General features: G+C 52.4%; 1 protein-coding gene across 8 annotated transcripts; it reads right to left on the bottom strand.

Moving 5' to 3' along the window:
• Positions 1-248: 248 nt before the first annotated feature.
• LOC308065668 (coiled-coil domain-containing protein 81-like) lies at positions 249-22626 on the bottom strand. Of its 8 annotated transcripts, XM_080391843.1 has the most exons (10): positions 8784-8952; positions 8426-8610; positions 8200-8353; positions 7772-8028; positions 7569-7654; positions 7172-7296; positions 5876-5984; positions 2418-5523; positions 651-933; positions 249-416 (listed from the first exon to the last, which is right to left on the bottom strand). In XM_080391843.1, exons 2-8 carry the CDS (start codon positions 8564-8566, stop codon positions 5136-5138), a joined length of 1260 nt encoding a protein of 419 aa, XP_080247969.1. In that variant the 5' UTR covers positions 8567-8610; positions 8784-8952; the 3' UTR covers positions 249-416; positions 651-933; positions 2418-5135. The 8 variants fall into 8 exon arrangements, with proteins under 8 accessions (XP_080247969.1, XP_080247972.1, XP_080247971.1 ...); XM_080391846.1 differs by lacking the exon at positions 8426-8610 and adding an exon at positions 13147-14396 and having other exon boundaries at positions 249-933; positions 8784-8845; XM_080391845.1 differs by lacking the exon at positions 8426-8610 and adding an exon at positions 8968-9687 and having other exon boundaries at positions 249-933; positions 8784-8845.
• Between the last annotated feature and the right edge of the window lie 79 nt (positions 22627-22705).

Genomic DNA, 22705 nt, shown 5'->3' with positions numbered 1-22705 from the left:
AGCACCATGGCCGCCCCTGGCCACCTCCCTCCAGCACAGCGCCCACAGCAAGGGGCTGCCGGCACCCGGGGACTCCCTGCATGCTCCCCCATGACACCCTCCTCTCCCAGGACTCTTTTTGCTCTGCAGCTGCCCCAAACCCTCTCCAGATTCCCCAAGGCGGGGGGGGGCTGCACTCTGCCCCGAGCACCCCAACCTCCCCCCAGGCCACTTTGTTTCTCCGCTGGGGTGTGAGTCACAGCGCTTGATGCGGCTGCCACGCGTCTTTTTTATTTTTTTAGTAATTTTTTCACCCCCCCCTCGCACTTTCCACCCTTTGGGACACATTGATTATCTGTTATGGGGGCTGCAGGGAGAAACCTCCTGGTTTCTGGGATCTGCCAGGGGTGATTTCCAGGGAATAACTCGCCCCGCGGCTGGGAATAAAGCAGAGAAGGACTTTTATGGGATTGAACCTACCCCGTGGCACGCACGGTCCTGATGGATGCAACCAGCAACAGCAGCGCATTTTCTTTTTCAGACAGAAAATTTTTGGTGGTACCACATTTAACAAACCACCTTCCCTCGTCATTTTGTAGAATCCTAAATTATTTATCTCTTTAAAAAACAGGTTTGTGTTCCACGCAGCCAAATTAAGTTTAATTACGGACCTGGAGAGGTTGTGGGTGCGACACTGCAGCGAAGGAGCGCGTCGGTGTCTCTGGTAGCTGGCTCCACGTCTGTTTGGTGCTGCCGTCTTACCTGCTGCACCCACAATCCTTCCTTCCTTCCTTCCTTCCTCGGGGAATTTGGATTCCCAGAAAATAAAAAACACAGGCTGGCGTGGTCAAAGTGCGAAATCCTGTAGAGAACGAGACGCGCTGCGGTGCTTCTCCGACCTCTGGGCACACTGCATTTTTCCTGGGAATTCCGACGTCCCTGCTCTTTATTTATCTATATAATAGAGATACATACTGTAAATTTAAATTTTTACTCTTTGTTATTCACTTTAAAACACCTAGGATATACACTTAAACAACAGAAGAGTCTTTAGGGGTAAGCAGTAGCCAGACTCAAGGCACCACACAAAACTTTACAGGCAGCGACTCCTCACAATTTATATTATTTTACATTATTTTAGGTTATAAAATCACCAGTGGCAAAACATAAATAATAAAGGGCTAATCAGGATTAACATCGATAGAGAAACAACTCTAGTTAGTATTAAAAAAAAAACAAATCACAGGCGTTAGTTAATCCCACTCAGTGGTAAAGCGACGATTACAACACCAAGGGTACGAACCAACAAAGGAAATTTAGGGATGAGTCACAACAAAATTTCATTGTTGCCACGACTCAACAAACTGGGGGGGGGACAGGGACGGTGACGACAGTAATTAGTCCTTAATTAGCATCTGGAATTCTAGATAAATTCCAAAAAGTTAGCAATCCTTTTTTCAAGACAGAAAACTAGCGGAGAGTCTGATTCGAAATATAGCCGCTGTGTTATATATAACTGCGGGTGTTAATGACTCCCAAGGAAAGTACAAGGTGATTATTTGCTCCTGAAGTAAATAATTTCCCAACAAAAATAAGAAAGTTTTAGATTTTAAAATGAAAATAAAGATTTGGGAAGTGAAGTCGGTGTGCTTAATAACGACAATTCTAACGCAGCTCTAAGTTAACCGCAGCTCCTGCTTGTAACCCAGATATTAATCGAAGCTTTAGATTTTTAAATAAAAAGAAATAAAACTGAGTAATTCAATAACGGACACAGTCAAATATTAAGAAAATGGTGGCAACGGTTCTCAACCAGAGTTAATATTAAGATTTAGATCGAAAATAAAATTAGAAAGCAAAGAGAACGTCGTGACCAGCCCAATTTAAATGCACGTGTTTTGGGGGGATGGAAATAACCCCCCAACCAAGCACGAATTACTTCTGAGGGGAGCGAAAGTCAAGCCGATGCAAATTACATCAGCATACGCTGCAGTTTAATCGAATTTTTATCAACGTTTAGATGCTTATTGGGGGTCATTCACGTCCCCGGCACGTTTACCAGCCACAGTGTTTGACCGTAGGCTGCAGCCCAGACGAGACACGAATAAACAGCGAAATAATGACGATGAGTGAGGATCGGCCTTCCCTGGGCGCCGGCCTCCCTCCCTCCCGTCCTTCCTTTTCCGAGGACACGCCACCGCACTCATCAGGGAAACGCAGATATAAACCGGTACCTATGTGCACCCACACATCTACATAGGGAAGAGAGGAAGGCCAGGAGGGAACTGAGGCGAAAAATAAAAAAAAAAGCAAAAGAATAAAGAAAAAGAGAAGCTAAAGACACACACAAAAAAATCGAAACGAAGAAAGAAAGCGCAAAAGGAAGAAGAAAAAGAAAGAAGGGCATTAAGAGAAGAGGAGGGGGCGCACCCACCTACCTTTGGCCTCGGTCCCGCTCAGAGCGTCGCCGCCGCCTCCTCCTCATCCTCCCCCTCCTCCTCCTCCCCCCGCTCCCGACCGCCAGTAACAGCCCCAGGGCCTCCCCGCCGCCGCCTGCCACGGCCCCGCCACCCGGCCCGGCCCGGCCCGGCCCCGCCCGGAGAGGGGGGGGGGAAGGTTCCCGGGGGATCTTGTCACCCGCAGCGGCCTCTCGGGCACGGAGCGAGGCCGAGGCCGAGGCCGGCTGCCGCAGCGGCCACGAGCGACACCGGCGCCCCCCGCGACAGCGGGCGTGCCGCTCTATGCGCCGGAAGTCCTGCAGCGCACCGGAAGCTCCCCTCAGTCCTCCGGAGCGCACCCTCGATGGGCCGGAAGTCCGCCAAGCACCCAGCCGCGCCCCTCAGTCCTCAGGAAGGCTGAGGGAAATTTCCTGAAGGAAAGCTGCTCCAAACCAGCAGCAAAGGGCCCGAAATGAACCGCAGCGATAAATACAAGTGACAAAATGACAGGAGCGCTGCAGGGACGCCTCTCCCGCCACAACCACCTGAGCACAAGGGCCGCCATGGCTGCTGGAGGTGACGCGGCATGCCCAGGGGGAGAAATAACCTGTTTGATACCAAAAAATCAGAGATAAATCTCTTTAATACTCGGGTTTTGAGTGTTCGAAAGCAGGCGGTCTTTATTTCCAGCCCTGGATGCACGGGGGATAAGCCGTGCCCAGCACGCATGCTGACTTTGTGCACTCTTTATTTTAATGTGGGCCAAAGGCTCACATGCTGGGCCAAACCCCCTCTCTTTTTGTTACCAAAGCCTCTTTTAGGGCCCAGAGTTTCATTTTTAGCCTTGAAACCCTCACCTGTAGGGCACAAAGCCGCTTGGGTGCTCAAACCCCCGTTGTTACGGGTGTAACCCCTCTTCTAGGGCCCAAAGCTTTGTTTTTAGGGTTCAAATCTTTGATTGTCGAGGCAAAAGACTCTCTCACGGTCCGTCCCCTCGTTTTTACGGTCAGCGAGTCACGTGCCCAGCTCCCTGCCTGCTGCCCCCCTCGTGCCTGCATGTCCCGGTGTGAAGAACAGCCCAGTACTGGGAAATTCCTGCATTTGCTGCCATGGTGACCCGGCCGATTGCGCTCTGACTCCATCTTTATCCCTGTGCTGTATCGCTCCAGCGAGAAACAGGAGATCCTTGATGCTGTCTACGGGGGAGGTCTGTCATCACCCCCCCGAGCCGTACCATGCTGGGGCCGCCTCAAGCTCTTGCAGGAGGATCAGGGTGATGGGCTTGGGGAGCAGGAGGGTGCTGGGCCAGTTCCCGAAGCTCTTGGCTCATCTGGCCCAACGAGGGCACAGCCTCGGCTCTGCTCACTGCAGCACTCACCGTCCTCCCTCCACAACACAGATGCGAGGAGACCCGTACCCCTGCGCAGGCAGAACCCCTGGGCCCACAACTTGCCCTTTTTCCGACTGACTGAATACTCAGCCAAAATGAATTCCAAATCCAATGTAAGAATAAATGCAGGTTATTTTATTATATTCCTATTATATTACAATATAAAAAGGGGAAATATCAGGCAATGTGATAGAAGGAAACAGTACTATTTATTATGCACGATGTGATCAAAGAGCAAGAGCAGCAAAGCATCGAATCAGTCCTGCAAAGCGTTAAGGAGACTAAGGATAGGATCCTTCACTGATTCCGGCCTAAACATTGTCCAGCCCCCCCCCCCACCCCCGCCTTTGGCTGGGAGCCCCGTTGCAGCTGGTGCCAGGAGTCTCTCAGGAATGGTGAAAAAATTCCTGTGCAGCGCGTCTACCCATATGTGAGGGTTCTGCCCCATCTCGCAGCATGCCCACCTTTATAGTCGGTGAAAAACAAAAATAGTTTACACACCTGCTGTATGTAAACATTTAATTTTATGCCAAGTGCAGGTGTGCGCTGTGTCATGATCTGCAAAGTTCACACATGCCAGGACATTGGCCAGGCGTGACAGAGTTACCGCCATGACACAGCTGCACACTGTATTGTCTGGATGTTCCTGCCCACATCTTGCTTGTTTGGGGGGGCTCAGGACAAACCCCACCTACTCATTAGTTGTCCTTGAGCTCCCTGAGCTCCCAAGTGACACGAGCCCTGATTAAAAACAAAGGCTTTTTCAGAAGCAGTAATCAATGTAATCAATTTTAACCGCAGCACCCCAAATTCAACTGACTCTGGGTGGCGGTGGGGAAGTGAGGGGCTCACTGGGGACACGAAGGTCAAAGGGCTCAAAAGCAGCTTTGACCATGCGTAAAAAAAAAAAAAAAAAGGTGACCGTTTTCCTCAGCCCTTTTCAGGGCACCGTCACCCCCTTGTCCGTGAGCCAGGGGCTTTCCAGCTTTCAAGGTCACCCCAAGGGCACTGAGGTCTGTTGCTCCTTTCTTATCACAGAGGTGAACGGTTGTTGCGAACAATGAAAAAACTCAGTGCTATTTCACAGCTTTGCCGTTTTGTTTGTCTCTTTTCACAGCTCCCTGCATCCTGAAGACGGAGAGATTTCTGCAAAAGAAGAGAGGCTCTTCTCGAACAGTACCGCAAGGTTCTGGAAGCTCTTTGTCCGCATGTAGACCTTTCTGCCACCTCGGTGGGTGCTCTGAGCACCTCCAAACCCTGATCGCTCCATCCTGGAGACCACCAGTCTGGTCTTCAAACGCGTGGTGTTGTGTCAGCCCAGACCCTTATTACATATAGGGCATCACGTGGGGAATTGTGAAGTTGTATCCCGCTAAGACTTTATACTGTGGGTCTTTCAGCACCGACCAGAACCTTTCAGGTCTTGATTGTAGTAATTGTGCTGCCTCGTCTCTTGTTGGCAGCGGAGTCATGATCTCGTAGGTGAGCTCCTTGGGCATCCAGGCTTCCGGGCTCATTGATGGATTTGTTTCAGTGTTGAATTTGCTTCCCACAGGGTATATTTTTTCTCCTTGTCTTTGCTTGCGCCTCTGCAGTCTTGCTGCTTGTGTTTCGTTCGGCTTTGCTGCTTGGCCTTTGGCTGCAGGTTTGCCTTTGGACTGGCCGCTCACCAGCAACTTTTTTCCAGACACGGCCCCTGGGATCCCTGGCAGCTGCCTGGAAGGACATAACACAAGGACTTTGCCCGAGGCCATGATGGCTTCGGGGCTACATCCTGCCCTGCAAGCCATGTGCCTCTTGGCGCAGCCTCCGGCAGCTCAGGAGGGGAGATGCCCTCCCCAAGCCGGCACCCTCAGCTGACACACAGCTGTCCCCATGTCCCCAGGCCACACCTGTGCTCTCATGAAGGGGAGGAGGACCCCCCCCCTTTGAAATGGGGGCTCCCCTAGCCCCATCGCACTGCCCTGTGCTGCTGTCAGGCAGTGATGAACCCAGTGAGGGTTTGGGGCTCTCACCGGGTCGGCAAATAACCCGATGCAGATGCTCAGTCCTGAGCCCCCAGACTCACCCAGCCTGGCGCTTCGTCCTCTTATTCATCGCCGCCTTATTGTGGAGTTCCTCCTGTTTGTTAGTCACCGAGCTGGAATCAGCAGGCAAAGGCACTTCAGGAAGTCCCGCTGCAAATGGGAAGGAGAAACCTCGTCAAGAAGAGCATCACCGTGATGCTCCCAGTCCCAGGGACATGGAGCGGTGCTCACATCTCATCCCAGAACATCCAAGGCAGCCGTTCTGCTCTATCCACTGCCTCCCCAATACCAGCAAAAATGATATGAATCACTTAGCATAACTTGGCGTTAGCAGCTGGGAAGCCTTGGCTGCAAGCTGTGAAAGCTAAAATCTTTGGATTTACACCAAGATTTTTCCCTACTTGGACAAAAGGAGGCCTCGAGACAGCTGCTTTTATCAGCATAAAGCTTGAGGAAAGCGGGTGAACCCCTGTCTGCTTTCATGTGGAAAGGGTGATGATTAACCTGTGCTCCATCGCTCTGGGGATTTGCTTATTCCCCTACTATTTTTTCAAGGGTTCTTGGAAATAAAAGGTGTAGAATTAGCAGGGAAATCTGCTCTCATTCGGGACATGGATTACTCAGTGCTGGCCAGTAAAACTAAAGATGTGTCCTAGGAGCTGTCTGCTTACATGCTGTACTAGCAGACACCGTGCATCTCCCGCCAAGTTATGGCTGGCTTGGAAGGAGGTTTACACCGAGAGAAGGACAGGCTCTGATAAATCCCGAGCAAGTCAAAACTACGTGCAATATTCCTCCCCTAGTTTCTAAGAAACGCAAGTCTTCCTTGAAGCGGTATGGGTTATGCCGGCTGTAATAAATTGATCTGTCAAGATCTTGCCTGAGATTCTGTTTGGGGGATCCTAGGGTTGAGCAAAAAGGGAAAATATCTGCATGAGTGCATGTGCGGAGTCGAAGCAGGGTGCCCATTGGATCGGTGGCCCGCCATGAAGGGTCTACAAAGTCCCAGGTGGTAGAACTTGACGCCTTGAGCGTGCGCCAAGTTCCTTTTCCCCAGCAACCAGCGCTCACTGGGCTCCTCGGCGAAGGCACTGGTAAAGCTGGGGTTTGGAAAAAGGGGAGGTGGGTGATGTAGGCAAGCCTCTTTTGGAGAGGGAATGTTAAGTCATTTCCAAGAATCCGAGCATCCTGGCCCACTCCCAAAGCCAAGCTTGGGAGAAGAGGCCGTGCCAATGTGGCACGAAGCTTTGGTGCAAGCATTTGACCATCATTGCTGTGGATTTTCCTATCGGAAGCCGCTTGCCCCTGCGACGGAAAAGAGCCGGGAACTGCCTTACCTTTTGTGTGTTGCCTGATGGGTGGCAAATCCTCTTCTTTCTTCCACATGTCCTCACCAAGGGCACGCCTCAAGACCTTGAGAGGGTGCCTGGACTGAGATTTGGGCACAAACTCCAGTTCAAACCTGGTGACAAAGAGGTGACAGTGGCATGACCAAAGGCACCACCAGCCCTTTTTGCTCTGCTCCCAGCCAGAGCTTGGCACCATTGTAAAAGGTGGTTTTTTCCCCCCACAAATCATCCATTCCCCATCCCCAGGGAGCATCCCAGGAAATGGGGTCGCCCAGGAAAGGTGTCCTGGTGTCCTCAAATCCTTCCTCCATCCCATCGTTTGCAGGAATGACAAGAGGGCAGAGCCACAGCAGGACCCCCGTGGTCACTTGGGGAAAGGACTCACTCAGGAAAGATGATGACACGGCTGGTGCGAGTCAGGGAAGAAACAGGTACCATCCGGGACACCACCATGTCCAGCAGCTGGGGAAACTGCAATGGAGGAACACGGAGATGCCAGGACATCCTCAACGTGACCATGACACTCGATCACGGAGGAGTTCAGGGCGGCATGAGCCGCTGGAGCCACAGGGAATCCAAAACACTCACTATGAATGCAGCCATTCTGAGGTTTGTCTTCCCGGATATCTCTTCCAGGAAATCATAGTAGAATCTCATTTGCACCATCCTGTCTTCAATGAGGAGCACCCCAACATCTCTCAGGACAAGTGCAATGATCTTCCCCTTCGCCAGGCAGTGAGACAGGAGGGACATGGTGCCTAGGATGCATCCCTCCACTTTGCACCGGGACACGTGGGCATCCGTGGCCACCTTGGCATATTTCACAGGCGCCAACACCTTATTGTCTGGAAAAACCACACGAGAGGGATGAAGGCGCTCACCCTGCAGCCCTCCCCGAGGGATTCTTACTGCGCGTGTCCTGTTTGTGGACCAGCTTCGCAGAGGGGCCAGTTTGCTTTTCGCAAAGGGATGTGATAACTCCCATCTTCACCCACACCATGCAGTTGTTGTCCTACCAGACAGGTCATCCTCGTTGTCCATGAGGTTGTGGATGTCTCTGAGGATCCTGGACAGGCGAAAGACAGGCTTCTGGATAGTGACGATCTCTGTCCCAACCTGCTTCTGTGCGGGGACCACGTCAAAGGAGCCGAGGGTGGGAATTCGTACCCCCTGGAGCAGAGAAGAAGGGCATGAAGGGTGAAGAGGGAAGAGCTGGGGGATGGCTCCACCCAGGGATGGTACCTCGGACCCTGCCACCTCCCGCTCTTTGGAGGCATCAGCTGGGACAGTGGGGAGAGCTTTGGGGAGGAGATGCCGAGTCCTCTCCTTCCTTTTCCTCCTTGGAAAAAGCAGGACTTGGGGGCAGAAGCCACTCAAGGGCATCCAGGGTTCTCCAACAACGGATCAGCCTTGCAGTAGAAGACTACCTAGCAGAGGTGACACCACCCTTGCCCGAGCCCTGTTTTGTCTCTCAGTGGGGATTTGGTGGGGAGTTCCCTGCTTTTTGAGGAGGGAAGGAGCAACTGCAGCCCAAGCTTCATGGCCACGGGATCCCCCCAGCTTCTCTAGGGGGATGAGGAAGATGCGGGTGTCACTCTACCTTGTGTAGCAAGAGCTGTTGTTGGATGTAGCTGGCCACTGCGTCCCAGATGGCTGTTTGCTCTGGAAAGCAAAGGAAAACCAGGTCACACTCTGTGTCTGCTGGCTCTGCCTGCGTCCCACCCCCACAACGCCACAACTCTCAGTCCTGACAACACTCCTGTAGTGGCTGTGGGTGCTTGTACCTCTGAGGGTGATGCTGGGCATCGTGAAGATGGGCTTCATCCCATCCCAGAAGTCCATCTTGTTTTGCCTTATGCTAGCGGGTCACTGCTTTGTGGCAACAGCTGTGTAGGAAGCTCTTCCCTGTGTTCACCCCAGAGATGCTCCTCCAGAGTGTGGGAACAACCACCCTACGCCCCCTTTTGTACCCCTGCGTGGCCTGTGTCACAGACCCGGTGTGACATCACAATGATGCCGCCGCTGCTGACTTCACCATCCAATGTGAAATGGTCAGCAGTCACCTGCTGTCTGCTCTGACACAAACCTTTTGCCTGCTGTGACATTGCTGCTGCTGAAGCAGTTTTAACCACATGAGTAGCCGACTGAGAGCAAAAGGACAAGCACCAAAAGCGGGCCAAACACTGGCAGCGAAATTTCATAGGCGCAGAGTAAAGGGACAAAGGGCGGATTAGAGTGACCTCTGTTGAGGCTGAGCTCCCCTCCTTACAGTCAGGCTCCAGCAAGCACTTGGGACCAGAGATCAGATGGCAGATGGGCTGACAATGGAGTTTGGGGGCGTTTCTTCCTCCTCCTCCTTTTTTTTCCTGCTAGCTGCCCTTTTCTTCCTGTTATTCCTGGGGGGGTTGTCCCCTTTTAATTATTTTTCTCCTCCTCTACTTCTTACTTGCCCTGCTTTGATCTTCCTACTCTTTTCCTTCTGCTCCATTTTCCTCCCCCTCCTCCTCTTCCAAGTTCTCTTCTTAATCTTCCTCCTCTTCTGCATCCCGTTTCTCATTTTCCTCCTCCTCCTCCTCCTCCTCTGTTCCTTTTCTTCCCTTAGCCCATGGACCGCCCCTGTAAAACATCCACCAAATGTCCACAGTTGATGAGGTCCATGATTCCAGGCCCCGCCTCGACAGTGGTCACTTGGGATAGGAAAAGAAGGGCATTTTGTGGAGTTCTTGGGCACCAAAGCCTGCTCAGATCAGAACCTAGAGATTCCCCTCCCTTCCAGGGTCTAAAGTGTCATTTTTAGGATTCCAGCCCATCGTTTTGAGCGTCCAAACCCTTATTTGTAGGGTCAAACCCCCTCTTTTAGGTCTCAAATCCTCATTTGTAAAGCTCAATGCTTAGCTTCTGGTGCTGAAATCCTCCTTTTGACCTCCAAGAAAGGTACCGCTCCTATTACCTTGTTTATAAATACTGGGGCTCAAGTAAGTTTTATGACTTTTCAGTTTCCTAAGGATTAATGCTACTGCATTATAACAGATTGTGAATTATGACAACAGAGGTTTTGCCACAATTCCCTCATTTGAAGGGTTTGGCCACGCTTTGAAGGGTGGAAAATGATCTCTGATCTGGGAATATCCCAGGAAACATCTGGATTATGATCAAGAAGGGCCTGATTTGAAGTTCTGTCTCTATCCTGGTGGAAATAAAGAAAAAAAAAGAACAGAAAAATGCCATTTTTATTCTCCCTCAAACCCACATGGACTTTCTGAGTCTGGTTCTGAGCTGCAAGGCTACCCCATGGCAGGGCTGGTCTAATACCTCTTGGAGGCATTTACTTGCTTTTCCTGACATTTGTTTTCCACCAAACCAAGATGGATTTATAAAATATTTCAGTCCTGTCTGCATTCATGCCCAAGAAACTGCTCCATCCAACTTTCAGCTCCAAGCCAGTTGTTGTCACTGGGAAAGGCAGGCTGAAATCTCTGCAGAAAATCCCACTAGCTTCAACGAAACCAAAATTTACGTGCACAAGAAAAAACAACCCCCAAACTCCCAACCGAGCTTCCCAGCTGGGACACGACTGTGCCAGAACATACTCAGATACTTTCAGAAATCACGATTTTGTGCTTGTCTCCTGCACGCTGGCGGCAAACAGGGGCCAACACGTTGTGAGCTGCGTTCAACCAATTCGGATCTAAGCCAGCCTTTTCTGCCCAAGCTATTGAGATTTTTGGCTACAACAACCCCAGGTCTGGACCCTTTTTCAGTCATCTCCAAGGTCCCAAGAGTGGCTGCCGAGGGTGATGGTGCTGCGAGGATGCTGCAAGTCTGCACAGGCTTGAGGAAAAACTAGAACCCAAGACCGTGTGAAATAAATCCTTTGGGGGATATTAAATTCAAGGACATCCCGGTCAGCTCAGGAAGGGAAGCTGGGAAAGTATCGCAGGGTGCTTGTCTTGCTCTGCTGCTTTTGTTTAAGTGTCTTGTGTTGGCTCTGTTGGAGGCTGAACCTGGGGCTTGCTGGAGTTGGTCTGAGCTAGTACAGCCATTTCTAAGTTTTCTGCATTTTAAGAGCTCAAGGAAGGTCTCCTAGAAAAAGAAAAGGGTTTCTTTGTCTGATGGGGGGGATGGTTGATGGGAAACAGCTTTGGTTTTGCTGGGAGAAGTCCCCCATAACTTGTCACTTTTTCTCCTGGGAGAGGTCCCCATGCCCAGAGGCAGCAGATGTCTGACGGCAGCTCCATCACCCAGTTCCTGGAAATTGTAGATGCACGGGAGCTGCAGCTCCTGCACTCCTGGCTCTTCATGGGCTGCTCTTCTGGACAATGGCCTCATTATCAGTGCTGCAGAATGCAACCACCACCTCCACACCCCCATGTACTTCCTCCTCCTCACCCTCTCCCTCCTCTACCTGGGCTCCATCTCCACCACTCTCCCCAAATCCCTGGCCAGTTCTGTGTGGGACACCAGAAAATCAGGAGGTAGGTGGCTGGGTGTGTGAAAGGGAAGGTGTTAGAGGATCGTTGTTTTAAAATGTTGACAGCTTCCTGGCCTGGATGAGGCTGACTGCCTCGCAGCATAAATAAAAGAAAAAAAAAAAAAAAGAAGAAGAAAAAAATAAAAAGCTGTGCTTGTTCTTTTCAGCTCAGTTTTCCCCGAGCAGAGGCCATTTGGGACAATAGCTACAGCAGTGAGGGACAAGAGATGGCCCCTCAGCAGAGCAGCTGGTGGGATCAAAGACTCCCCCGCCCTGTCCTTTTTGGGCAGCAGGATGAAGGATGCTCTTTGCAGCAGCAAGTGAAGGTGACATGGCAGGGGGGAGCAGTATCAGCAATGACAAAGCTGCTTTCCAAGTGGGCGAGGGGGCTGCATGTTGGGGGCAGCCCAAGGGCTGGGGCCATCCAAGAGGGTGGGAGGATACATCCATCCCCATGATGTGATGCTCCATCTTTGCAACATGTCACCATAGTCACTAGATGTTCCCATCTGAAGGCAAATTACAGCCTGCCAAGCCTCCATTCCCAACACCCCCAAAACCTGCCCTCCACCCCCAGTTGTTCTCCTTGACGCTGACAGTAATTAAATTGCACTGAATCAGTGACGTTTGATTTGCAGAACCTTTGTGTTCATTTGAAGGGGAGTGGGATGCCCATTCCTTGGCATCCTCATGGCCAGGGGAAGCTAGCGAGACCTCCGAGCCAGGCGATCAGGCATGACTTGAAATAATTTGTCAGAGTTGGCTTGTATTCATAAATAATCCCTTTTAATCGTTTTCCTGGCCAGAAAATGGAAAGAGCAGAGCTGAAATTCGCATTCATTTCTCTGCCTACAGCCTGCCAGCCTGTTCAGAGTAAGGATTTTCAGCTGTGCACAGTTTTGTGTGCTGAAACAAAAGGAGTGTAGCTAAAGGAGGACTCTCAATGTTTTTGGGGAGCCAGTTTCCCCTCTGCAGGGGTTTCTAGCTCCAGACACAAAGGTGATGATTGCATCATGGCAGATGATTCCTGCTTAGTTCATTTGCTCACCTGTTTTAAACAAACAGTAGGTGAGGATTTCCCCACTTGCACATCCCTCACCACAGTGATCAATGTGACGGAGCATCGCCCATTGTCTATTAGAAATCCATTCTGATATTTTGAATATCTCTTTTCCAGGATGCTTTTAACAGGACGTTTCATTCTGCAGTTTGAAATTACTGTTCACTTTGCAGTGATGGAAAGTCTCCAGACACGTTCTCAGGGTCACCTAGACCTGTGAGCAGCCCTGGCCAGCGCAGCACACCCTCAACAACAGAAGGGCACTGCCCTACCGGGGGTCGCTCCATACCCCCGCGTCTCTGTGGGGAGCCCCCTGGCAGGCTGAGAGCTGACCCTGGCAGGTGGCAGAGTCCCTTCCCAGCACACAGCCCCCTGGGCTGCAGGGACCCTGCTGGGAGAGACAGCGGTGGGAACACCCGGCTGCACACCCACCTTCACAGCCCTGCAGCCATCCCCAGGAGGAGGGATCCACCATGCTCTGTCCTTCCGATGGTGCAGCAGGCAAGCCCTCCCCTGGAGCATGTCTTCTGCTCCATGCTCCACACCAGAAAATGCAGGAGAGCCATCCTGACAGGTCCTCTCAGCTGTGACATGTGCCAGGTCTAGGAGACACTTCCAGGACCTCCTCTGCATTGCCCTGCCTGCAGAGACTTACCCTGTCAAAGGCTGTGATGATTCCTGCCCTGGTCAGCTTGCACCTATCCTCCCACCACAGACTGACTGTAACACCTCACTCCCTTCCCTTGTCTGCCCTGGGTGCCTGCAGGCAGTGCCTCAGCCCTGCTGCGCTTTGCAGAGGAGCTGCTGGTGGGCAGAGCTGTCTCTCTGCAGCGCTGCCCATTTGCCATGAGCTCCCTCCATGGCAGGAGCCCGGCCCAGCTCAGCAGCGGGGAGCAGCCCAAGGCAGCCCTTGCTCTGCCCCTCTGGGCTCCCTCCAGGGGTCCCTGGGGCTGCAGGGGAACTTGCTGGGGAACAGCCTGAAGTCATCACTGATGTTACTGCTCTCAGATGGGAAGGGACACTTCTTTCCAGCAATGTCTTTTTTCTGATCAGTGACGGAGTTAGGTCCAATAATCTTGTCCCACTGTGAGACCGGGCACCCAGACAGTCCAAGGGAGGACTCTCCTGTATCCCTGCAAACCACAGGTGTCATCTGAGGTGCCAGAGGTGCTCCGAGATATTTGCACATCATTGTAAGCCATGATGGAGCAATTCAGAGGGACATGACAATGTTGGAGCCCTCATTCTGGAGGCTGATGGGACGTTCCTTGTGCCACCTGAAGTGACAGCAGATGCCCGCTTTGAGGGCCATGAAGCTTGATCCTGCTTCTACTGTTCAGGGCAGCCTATGGAGCTATTCCTCTGAGTATACGGAGTCATCGCCATGGGGAGAGCCAAGTCTCTCTTCCCCACCAGCTCTATTGGCTGGTTCTCCACTGAGCCTTGTGGCAGGCTTCCCACCGACACCCCTGCAATGCCTAACCTTATCCAGGGCAGCTGCTCAATGTCAAGGTTAACTGCAGCCTGTGGTGCTTCCTCAGATGCCAGGGCTCTCCAGCACACCCGCGTGCCGCCAGCAGGCACAGCACGAGCATTACAGGAACACCATCCCCATTCAGAGCAGCAAAGTCAAACAGAGCCCAAGGGAACCTCAGCCATGGTCGGTGCTTTTGTTCCAGCAGCTGCAGGGAAGCAAGTCCTGCCCCCCACCCCCACCCCCCCGCCCCGCCCCAGCCAGCAGACCTGGGCAGTGCTCCTCCACATCCTTTTGTCATCCCTTTGATGACACTATCAGGGAACGGAGCAAAGATTTTGACAGTGTTGCTGCATCACAGGATGTCCATAGGCAAGGACAGTTTCAAAAGCACCTTGTCCTTCCTGGAGGTCAGCTTCACCGGCACCACAGGCTCCCTGGGGCTGCAGAGACACCACAGGCAGCAATGGCCTCTCCTGCCAGCACCGCTCAGTCCAGCCCTCTGTCTCTGTGGTGCTGAGGACAGCAGGGTTTGCTCTCCTTAGAGTCACCTCATTTCCTCTTTAAGCAGGGTCAATGCCCCTGCGGCTGCTAAAGCCATAAGGGGGCTGCTGCTGCCAGTAGCCAGAATCAGCTTTTGTTGGCTTCATTTAGCAGAATCTTGAAGTCCTTACAGAGCATGTGTGCGTATGAGGGAGGCGGCAGCAGCCCATGCTGGTTTGCACGGGGACTCCAGGAAAGACGTGTGTGGTGGTTACTCGCCTCAGCTGGACATTGTTGCCTGATGGGGAGCACGCCAGAGGCACCCACAGCCTCGGCACGCTCATCCTGCACTGGGTCTCTGCAGCACCTGCTGAGTGAGAGGCAGTGGCAAGGATTTGCTTTCAAGGTTTCCAGCAAGATTGTTGCTTTGATGTTGCTGTTGGAAAGGCAGACCACGGAGGTGGGTAGGCATGAGAGCCCAGGGCAGCACTGGTACTGCGCAGCGCCAGGGCTTTGCCAGGGCCAGGCAAGCCCCAGCTGCCATGTTGCGGGCTCGGTGCCGAGCTGTGTGGAGACCAGAGGAAGCTTCTGGGGAGGAAACACGGCAGTTTGCTACAGCCCTCGGGCAAAGAGAGCTGCTTCCTTGGTCTAAAGCTTGCTGCTTCTCAGTTTCTGCCATGCAATTTCATGTAGCCCTCTCAAAGGAAGATTTTGCTGCCAGCTCCTTTGATTTTCTGGTGAGCACCGAGATGTTTGGGTTTACTCCTGTCAAGCCCCTGCACCTTGGATTGTGTGGCTACGTCAGCATCTCTGCTGCTGTACAAAACCAGTGACCATGACAGCTTCTCGGGGTAATAAACGCAAAGGCAAGGTGAATACATATGGTTTGATACACTCTTCCAGAAATCTCCCTGCAGTGTTGCCTGTGAAAAGCCACACACGTGCTGGCATTTGAGTCACCTGTGAACATCAATCCTAGAGCCCTGTGGCAGCCTGCAGCCATGGGAGAGACCTGCATGAGGAGGAAATCGGCATTTCATCCTCGGCTTAAGCATTGGGTGTTGTTCTATAGAAGGAAGAGCATTGTCTTATTGCCCCAGCATGGGGTAGGGGAGCCAGGAGGTGGCAGTTCCTGAGCCTGGGACAGCGTGCTCTAGTCTGGAGGCAAAAGCCATCGGTGAGAGTCTTCCCTCCAGCCTCCTGCCTGATCTCTGCAGGGGGCAGGGGACACGTGCTGGGGCAGCAAACTGTAGAGGGATTTTTAAAGGACCGAGGACATAAGTTACCATTGTCCGGGTTGGACAACCCAGGCCTGTTAGTTGAAGCTGCAGAGCAACTTTAAATTGTTCTGGGAACAAGCAGTGGGAGAAAGAAAACAAGCTATGCACAAGCAAGAAGCCAGGTGCAGAGCCAGTCCTGGGAACCGCGGTATCAACACACTCTCATCGGCACACTCTGATCAGGCACCATCAGCATGCTCACCAATCAGCAACACGGGCGCCCACGTGGCCAGAGACTTTTATCCAATCACCTGTATGTAAAGTCAGGTGAGCGGTCGGTTTAAGTTACAAATATGACCTGTTTGTTTAATAAAGTGAGCACGGCATGTAGCTGTATTGGTGGGATTGTCGTGACTTGGCTGACTCTCCACGGGGGACCCTCTTCAGCAAACTGCCGTAAAGCCAAGAGATGTCCCTTGGGGCTGCTCCCAGCTCTGCCTGGGTGCTGCTGCTGTCAGATTCAAGTGATTCCAGGCCCAGGAGTACTAAGTGCATGAAAACTTTTCCATTAGTTCCGCCACAAACTTTCATCCACCTTGAAAACACAGCACCTTTTGCATCAGCAGTATGCAAAAATGTTGGGAGGAGGAAAACAACTCCTGGTTTCTAATAAAGGTGTCCAACATCAGCTGAGCAGGTTTGGTGTGAATTTTTCTTCTCCGCAGGAGTTTGCATTGTGCCCAAAAGACATTTTCTGTCAAAAAAGTTTTTGATGGGAAATGTTTTACTAAACCTCTTCGAAGCCCATCCAAAAGCATTTCCAAGAAAGAGGGCATGAATAAAGCCTGTGTCAGCTACTTGGCACAGTAAAGGAACTATCACCTGCCTTCTCAGAGCCTCAGGAGGGTGGCTGGGGTGGTCCTGGTGCTGGGATGGTGGGGCCAGGCACATCACAGCACATCACAAAGGTGAAGCTAACAAACCAATCTGCTTCCCTCAGCAGCCAGAAGGTAGCCTCCAAAGTGGCCTGAAGCTTTCTAGTTTTGGCATGTTTTCCTGCAAGGAAGGCAGGCTCTGAATTCGAGCATTCCAACCCAAAAGAGACGTCTCTTAAGAAGAGCCCTTCCACATGGTGGGGCAGGATGCCATCAGGAGGAAGAAGGGCTGGGGGAAACAAGAAGTGCTTCCCCTGAAGAGGCAGGCTGTAATGGCCAAGCAATGGCTTACAGTTCTGCCTCTAGGTGATCGCCCCGGGAGTCTCCAAGCCCATGGAGGTGGCTTGGAGCTGCCGATGGCTGGGGACCCGAGTGGCTCACTGGCTCCTTGGATTGACGGAGCCCTTCCTTAGAGACCCACTGGCTGCCCTGCAGTGGAGCTTTGGGTCTGCACAGGCTCAGAGATATTTATTACCCACTTGGCAGTCCCAGCCCTGGGCTTTTCCAGATCCTGGTGTCATCCTTCTCCTTACTAGCCCCACTTAGAATGGACCACCAAAGCACGCAGATAGATTCATGCCCAAGGATGCCACATCTGAAGTCACCTTTCTAGCAGCCCATCTGCACAGAAGCTCTTGCACTTGCCTTCTAGATTTCCCTTCCCCTTACTCTTTGATCATTCAGACACTTTCCAACACTCCACTTGCTTCTTGGAGATTCAGGCAGTTTAAAGCTTGCCTGTCTTTCACTACTCTGTCCAATCAAGCCTTTAGCCACCTCTTGATATGTCTTTATTTTATAATTTCCTTTTGGTCTGGAAGATTTCCTGCATGGTGATGCCTTGTGGAAGGTGAATCTCATTGGTGGCAGCTTGTCCTTGGCATAGGCTTGAGGAGTGTGTTTTGTTTTAACTGTGTGTGTTTTTAACCAGTTGCGTAGATGTTAGCCATGCCCGCAGGGATCTGGTCCACTCTCTCTGCCTGAGCAGGGCTTGCTCCAGAAGAGCCCTGGGTGCGGGAGCCAAGTGGGAGCTACTGTGGGAAGGCCATTGCGTTCTGTTGTCACGGGGAGCACGGTCCTGTGTTGGCGGACCAGTTCTCATCCCCGCTGCTGAGGGGTGGTACCCTGTGAACTGCCTATGGAGATCATAGCGGTGCCACAGGGATCTGCTCCGAGCTCTCTGCATTGGCAGGGGTTGCTCCCTGGGAGCAGCCCTGGGTGCAGGAGTATACTGGGAGCTGCATTTGGAGGGCCCTGGAGCTGTGTTATCCCTGGGAGTGTGGTGACATCTTGGAGGACGAGGTCTTCTCCTCCTCCTCCCTGTGGAGCACTTGCAGTCTGTGGTTCCCACGAAGCAGCTGCAGAGATCATTTCTGCGCTGTGGAGATCTGCTCCAGGTCCTCTCCCTGGCACCATTCCTCTGGCAGTGGGAAGAAGGGCTGAATCTGTGCTCTTCTCGGTGGCTGTCTTCTCGCACAGTGTGCAGCACATGGTCAAATGGTGGACGGCAGTGTGGGCATGCAGCTCTTGTGCAGGACTCCAGCCTCCTACAGCCACAGGAGTGATGATGCATGTCCACATGGGAGGTGGTGCTGAGCCTGTGTGGCCAGGAGCTTCTGTCCTCTGCAGAGTCCTCCATGCCCATCGTCATATCCTGCCAAGAGAGCTGTGAAAAGGTCCTGTCCTTTCCTCCTGGAAGGGACGGAGCAGTGGGAAACCCCCAGAGCTCTCTGAGGTGACAGCTAAAGACCTCCCAGAGACCCTCCTGGAGGGCTGCAAAGGAAGAGGGGCCAAAGGCACACAAGTAGGTTGGATCTAGGGGCGATGCTTTGAGAGGGAGCAGCGTGGCGGCTCTGAAGAAAGCTGCGGTGTGTGAGGGCAAGGAGAGCAATGCCAAGACCCCAAAAAGAAATCCGCTGTCCATCTGTTGCCCTGACCCACCTCCCCAGAGTTACCTTAGTCCAATCAAGCTGATCCCGTGGTCCCACAGGGTCTGCCTGCTGCCTGCCGCCCTGCTGCTGACCGAGGAAAGAGCCGGCATATGATGGTGCTGGTGACACTGACGCCTGTTGACCAGTTTTCCCATCAGAGCATCTGGGGAAAATAAGAAAAAAGAGTGATGTCCACTTAGGGCTGCTCTTGCAACCTCCACTGGGTATCACTCATTGACTTGGAGCCGTTTGTATGACAGAGAGAAGACATATCAAGACTACAAATGGGGATTTCACTTGGGGTCTTCCCACCAGCTCTGCCCCTGTCACAGCAAGACCTCCTCTTCATACCTGCTATGGCCTCCATTTCATGGAATCGTAAAATCACAGAACAGTTTGCATTGGAAGGGACCTTGGTGATCATTTAGGTCATGTCTCTTGCCACGGGCAGGGACACCTTCCACTGGACCGGCTTGCTCAAAGCCCTGTCTAAGCTGGCCTGGAACACTGCCAGGGAGGGGGCATCCACAGCTTCTCTGGGCAACCTCTTCCACTGTCACCCCACCCTTGCCATAAAGTAATTCTTCCTAACATCAAATTTAAATTTACATTCCTTAAGTTGAAAACTACTGGCCCTCTCCCTATCACTACGCCCCCTGACCAGGAGTCCTCCCCCCCATCTTCCCTGTAGGCCCCTTTAGGTACTCTGCTCTCTATCAGCCAGCTACAGAGAGCAGACAAGTAGCAGTTTACATGGGGGAAGCAGCCTAAAGCCCAGCAAGGGAAGGGAAGGACTGGCAGCAGGTAGGTCACGTTCGACAGCCCTGAGTGGTGTGGGTAGTAATGGCCTCCTGGGACGGAACAACTCAGGAGGATCAGAAGAGAAATAGCAAAACCCGGAAAAGGAAACGTGTTCTGAACACCTGTTAGTCCTGGCTGTTACCTGACATAAAACAGTAAGGAGGCTGGCTGCCCAAGAGCTGTGTTGCGGTCACAGCAACCCACAGACGTTTCATCCATCTGGTACCAGAGTCCATTGCTGGCCTGTCAAAGAAAGGCAAGGACATGTGGAGATGAGCTGCATGGTTTCTCCTGAACAACACAGGCATAAAACTACAGAAGCAAGAGTCCACCAACGCAGATCCAATGCAGCTGGTAAGGAGACCTTCTCCCCCAGAACCTTGGCTGCCAGAAAGAGTGCCACCAAAGTTTTCCTTCCCCAGCCCACATAGTCGCCGTGATGAAGGAAGTGGCTCTTTACCTTTGTGTAGCAGAAATAGTGTCCTGCCTGAGAGCTGCCACCGCTGTGCACCAGGACAGCGTATAAGGTGTAGAGGGGTGGTTCTGCAGCTCCCTGAGACATGTATGGCCGGAGATCCAAGTATTGGGGATACTGCACAAACTGCAGAGAGACCAAGAGGGCTAAGGAGGGATCCTGGCATATGACGTAAAAGAGCCTGCCAAGACCGGGGCCCAGCCATGTAGAAACACATCTCTGGAGCTCATCAACACTCGCTTGTCCCTGAAGCAGCAGGTAATGCCTTGGGTGGCACGAAACTGTTCTTGGGCAGAGCAGCTCTGCTGCAGCAGAGTATATGCTTGCCTTGCCACGGGAGCTCTCCTCTCCCCAGAAGGGAACACCAAAAGCTCCACCTGAACAGCTTGTGACAGAGCATCCTGCTTTGGGAAATCTGCTCCGGGATGAGAAAGAAAGTGGCTCTCAATTGCGTACACACCTTGCCGATCTTCTTGCTGGAGAAATCAAAGCGTTTCAGGCACAGCATGTGAGCCCTGGGCATGCGATCAATTGTAAACCTCTTGAGGGCGGTAACCTTCTTGCCACACCTTGAAAGCAAGCAGAGAGACAAGCACCCTAGCTTGCCCCAAGGTGGCCAGACAACCTTTCCCGTCTCACACGTCCTCACACCATTTCAAGACTCTTCAGAATCATTAGCCCGGAAGAAAGAGAAGCTGTGCCTCCTGATTGTGCATCGAACCTCCTGAGGCTCGATGACACGCAGCATCTCCACACAGGCACAAGTCTTAATCTGGTGTTAGTCATCCTCTTACCTGCTACATCGAAAGCTGTTTTCACCAGCCAACCTCTCGGGTTTGACAAAGTCCTCCAGAGATGCGGCGACAGATGAGGCTGCCTGGAGAGGTGAGAAAGGAGTGCTCTGAGCTGGGGGAAATGCTCTTGCCCAAACACTCAGGAGGAGTTGCCCATGAGACCCAGGTAGCTGCCGCTGAGGAGACCCACCGTGACCCTGCAAACCTTGGCCAGAGGGAGGTGGAAAGAGGGTATGATGCTGAACACTTCCCTCCCTTCCCAGAGATTAACTGGCCGGCACTATCAAGAGCTACCTCGCCGTGCCACCGCTCAGTTCAGCTACTGATGGTGTGCAGGGTCATCAGGAATGAAAACAACACGAGCCATCAGCCTAGGAGCCAGGTGGGTGTTGAGGGAGAGCAAAGAGAAGGCGGCTGAGAGTCCCTCAGAAGTGCAGAGAGGATAATGTGTGCTTGTCCAGCTTAAAGCCAGCACCTACAGGGAGTCCACTGCCATGGCCTCTGCAGGAGGACATCACCCATACCACCTTCCACCCCCCCCCCCCCAGCTCTCCTGTGTACACAGTGCACTTTTCAAAGCCAGCTGCATGCATTCTGGGAAGCCACAAGGAGTTTGGGATGTCTTGAAGCACAGTGAGAAACCCTCTTACTTTGATGTCCAAAGGCATATCCAGGAAGGCCTTGTAGGAATCAGAAACTGCTTTGCAGCTGCAGCACATGACTGGAAGGCAAACGGAAATGCTCAGCAACAGGGGAAGTCGATTGACCGTGCCTGTTTATGCCCTTCATCCCTACTAGAGCCAGCCCCACGCTCAGGTGTCTCTCACAGGCAGACAGCAGGGCACAGACAAGTGTAAGGAGAGCAACAGTTGTGGAATCATACCTCTGGACCTCAGGAAGCCCCCAAATATTTGATGGACGATGGTAGTATATTGAGAAGAGATGTCCCAGCTGGAAAGAAATGGTAAGGCAGAGAGTTATCTCCTCCAAGAGTTTTCCTGTGCCTGAAAGCCCTGGGCATAGGCTTTCCTTGATGGGGTACACTGTGCATTGAAAGGTCATTTGCTTGTGCTTACGCGCTGCTTCCAGCCAGACAAGCTCTCTGCATGGCAGTGACAGTACAGCGTAAGAGGCCGTGGGCGTCTTCCTGCACGCCGAGCGTGAAATGCCCTCCTATTCCTAATCAAGAGGAAGGTAGTACTTCAGTCCTCTACCAACAGAGGAAAGCACGTCAAAGCACCTGAGACAACTTACATGAGAGGGCATTGATGACGGCCCTGGGCTGGATGGCACAGGCTGAGGTGGACAAGGCATCATTAACGTGCACTTCCATGATGCACATCATGCAGAAGCCTTGCTGGCAACCTGAAGAGGGAGGGAGGGAAGCTGATCAGGTTAGTAAAATAGCCATTGTGATGGGAAACTTCATGGAGACCTTGGAGTTCTGCTAGAACATCCTCCTAGTCGTCCCCAGGTGACAATGGCCCAGCAAGCCCATGACATCTCAGTGCACAGAAAACATTCTTGAGAGGGATGCCTCGCTGACAGAAGTTTTCTGTGCAACCAGCAAATATGTAGGTTATATGTAGGAACAGGGAAAGACAGGCAGCACTAGAAAGAGGCGCCTTTGTGACAGCAAACACACCTCGATAGGACAAGCGGCTTGTAGGCTTGAGTGTTCCAAGAGCACCACCTTGGCGGTGGCTGAGAAAGAAGGGCTGCTTTTCTCCTACATCCAGTGGCAGGTTCTGGGGGTCCTTGGGAAGTGCTCATCAGACTGACAAGGAGATCTTCCTAAAAGTACTCACAGGAGTCGCTGTGCTCACGAGAGAGCAGGTAGTTGGCAAGAGGCGGGGTGTACGTCAGGCACCGCAGCAC

Source organism: Falco punctatus (genome assembly GCF_963210335.1).
Source record: "Falco punctatus genome assembly, chromosome: 6".
NCBI classification, from domain to species: domain Eukaryota; kingdom Metazoa; phylum Chordata; class Aves; order Falconiformes; family Falconidae; genus Falco; species Falco punctatus.
This window is presented reverse-complemented; position numbering and strand designations above follow the sequence as displayed.

Excerpts from the sequence above, each read along its gene's own strand:
- LOC308065668 (XM_080391841.1), bottom strand. The coding sequence starts at position 8,566 with ATGCCCTTGAGTGGCTTCTGCCCCCAAGTCCTGCTTTTTCCAAGGAGG. Across the intron at positions 8,029-8,199 it reads CAACGAGGATGACCTGTCTG|ACAATAAGGTGTTGGCGCCT; the intron begins GTAGGACAACAA and ends TGGTTTTTCCAG. Across the intron at positions 7,297-7,568 it reads CGTGTCATCATCTTTCCTGA|GTTTGAACTGGAGTTTGTGC; the intron begins GTGAGTCCTTTC and ends CTTTGTCACCAG.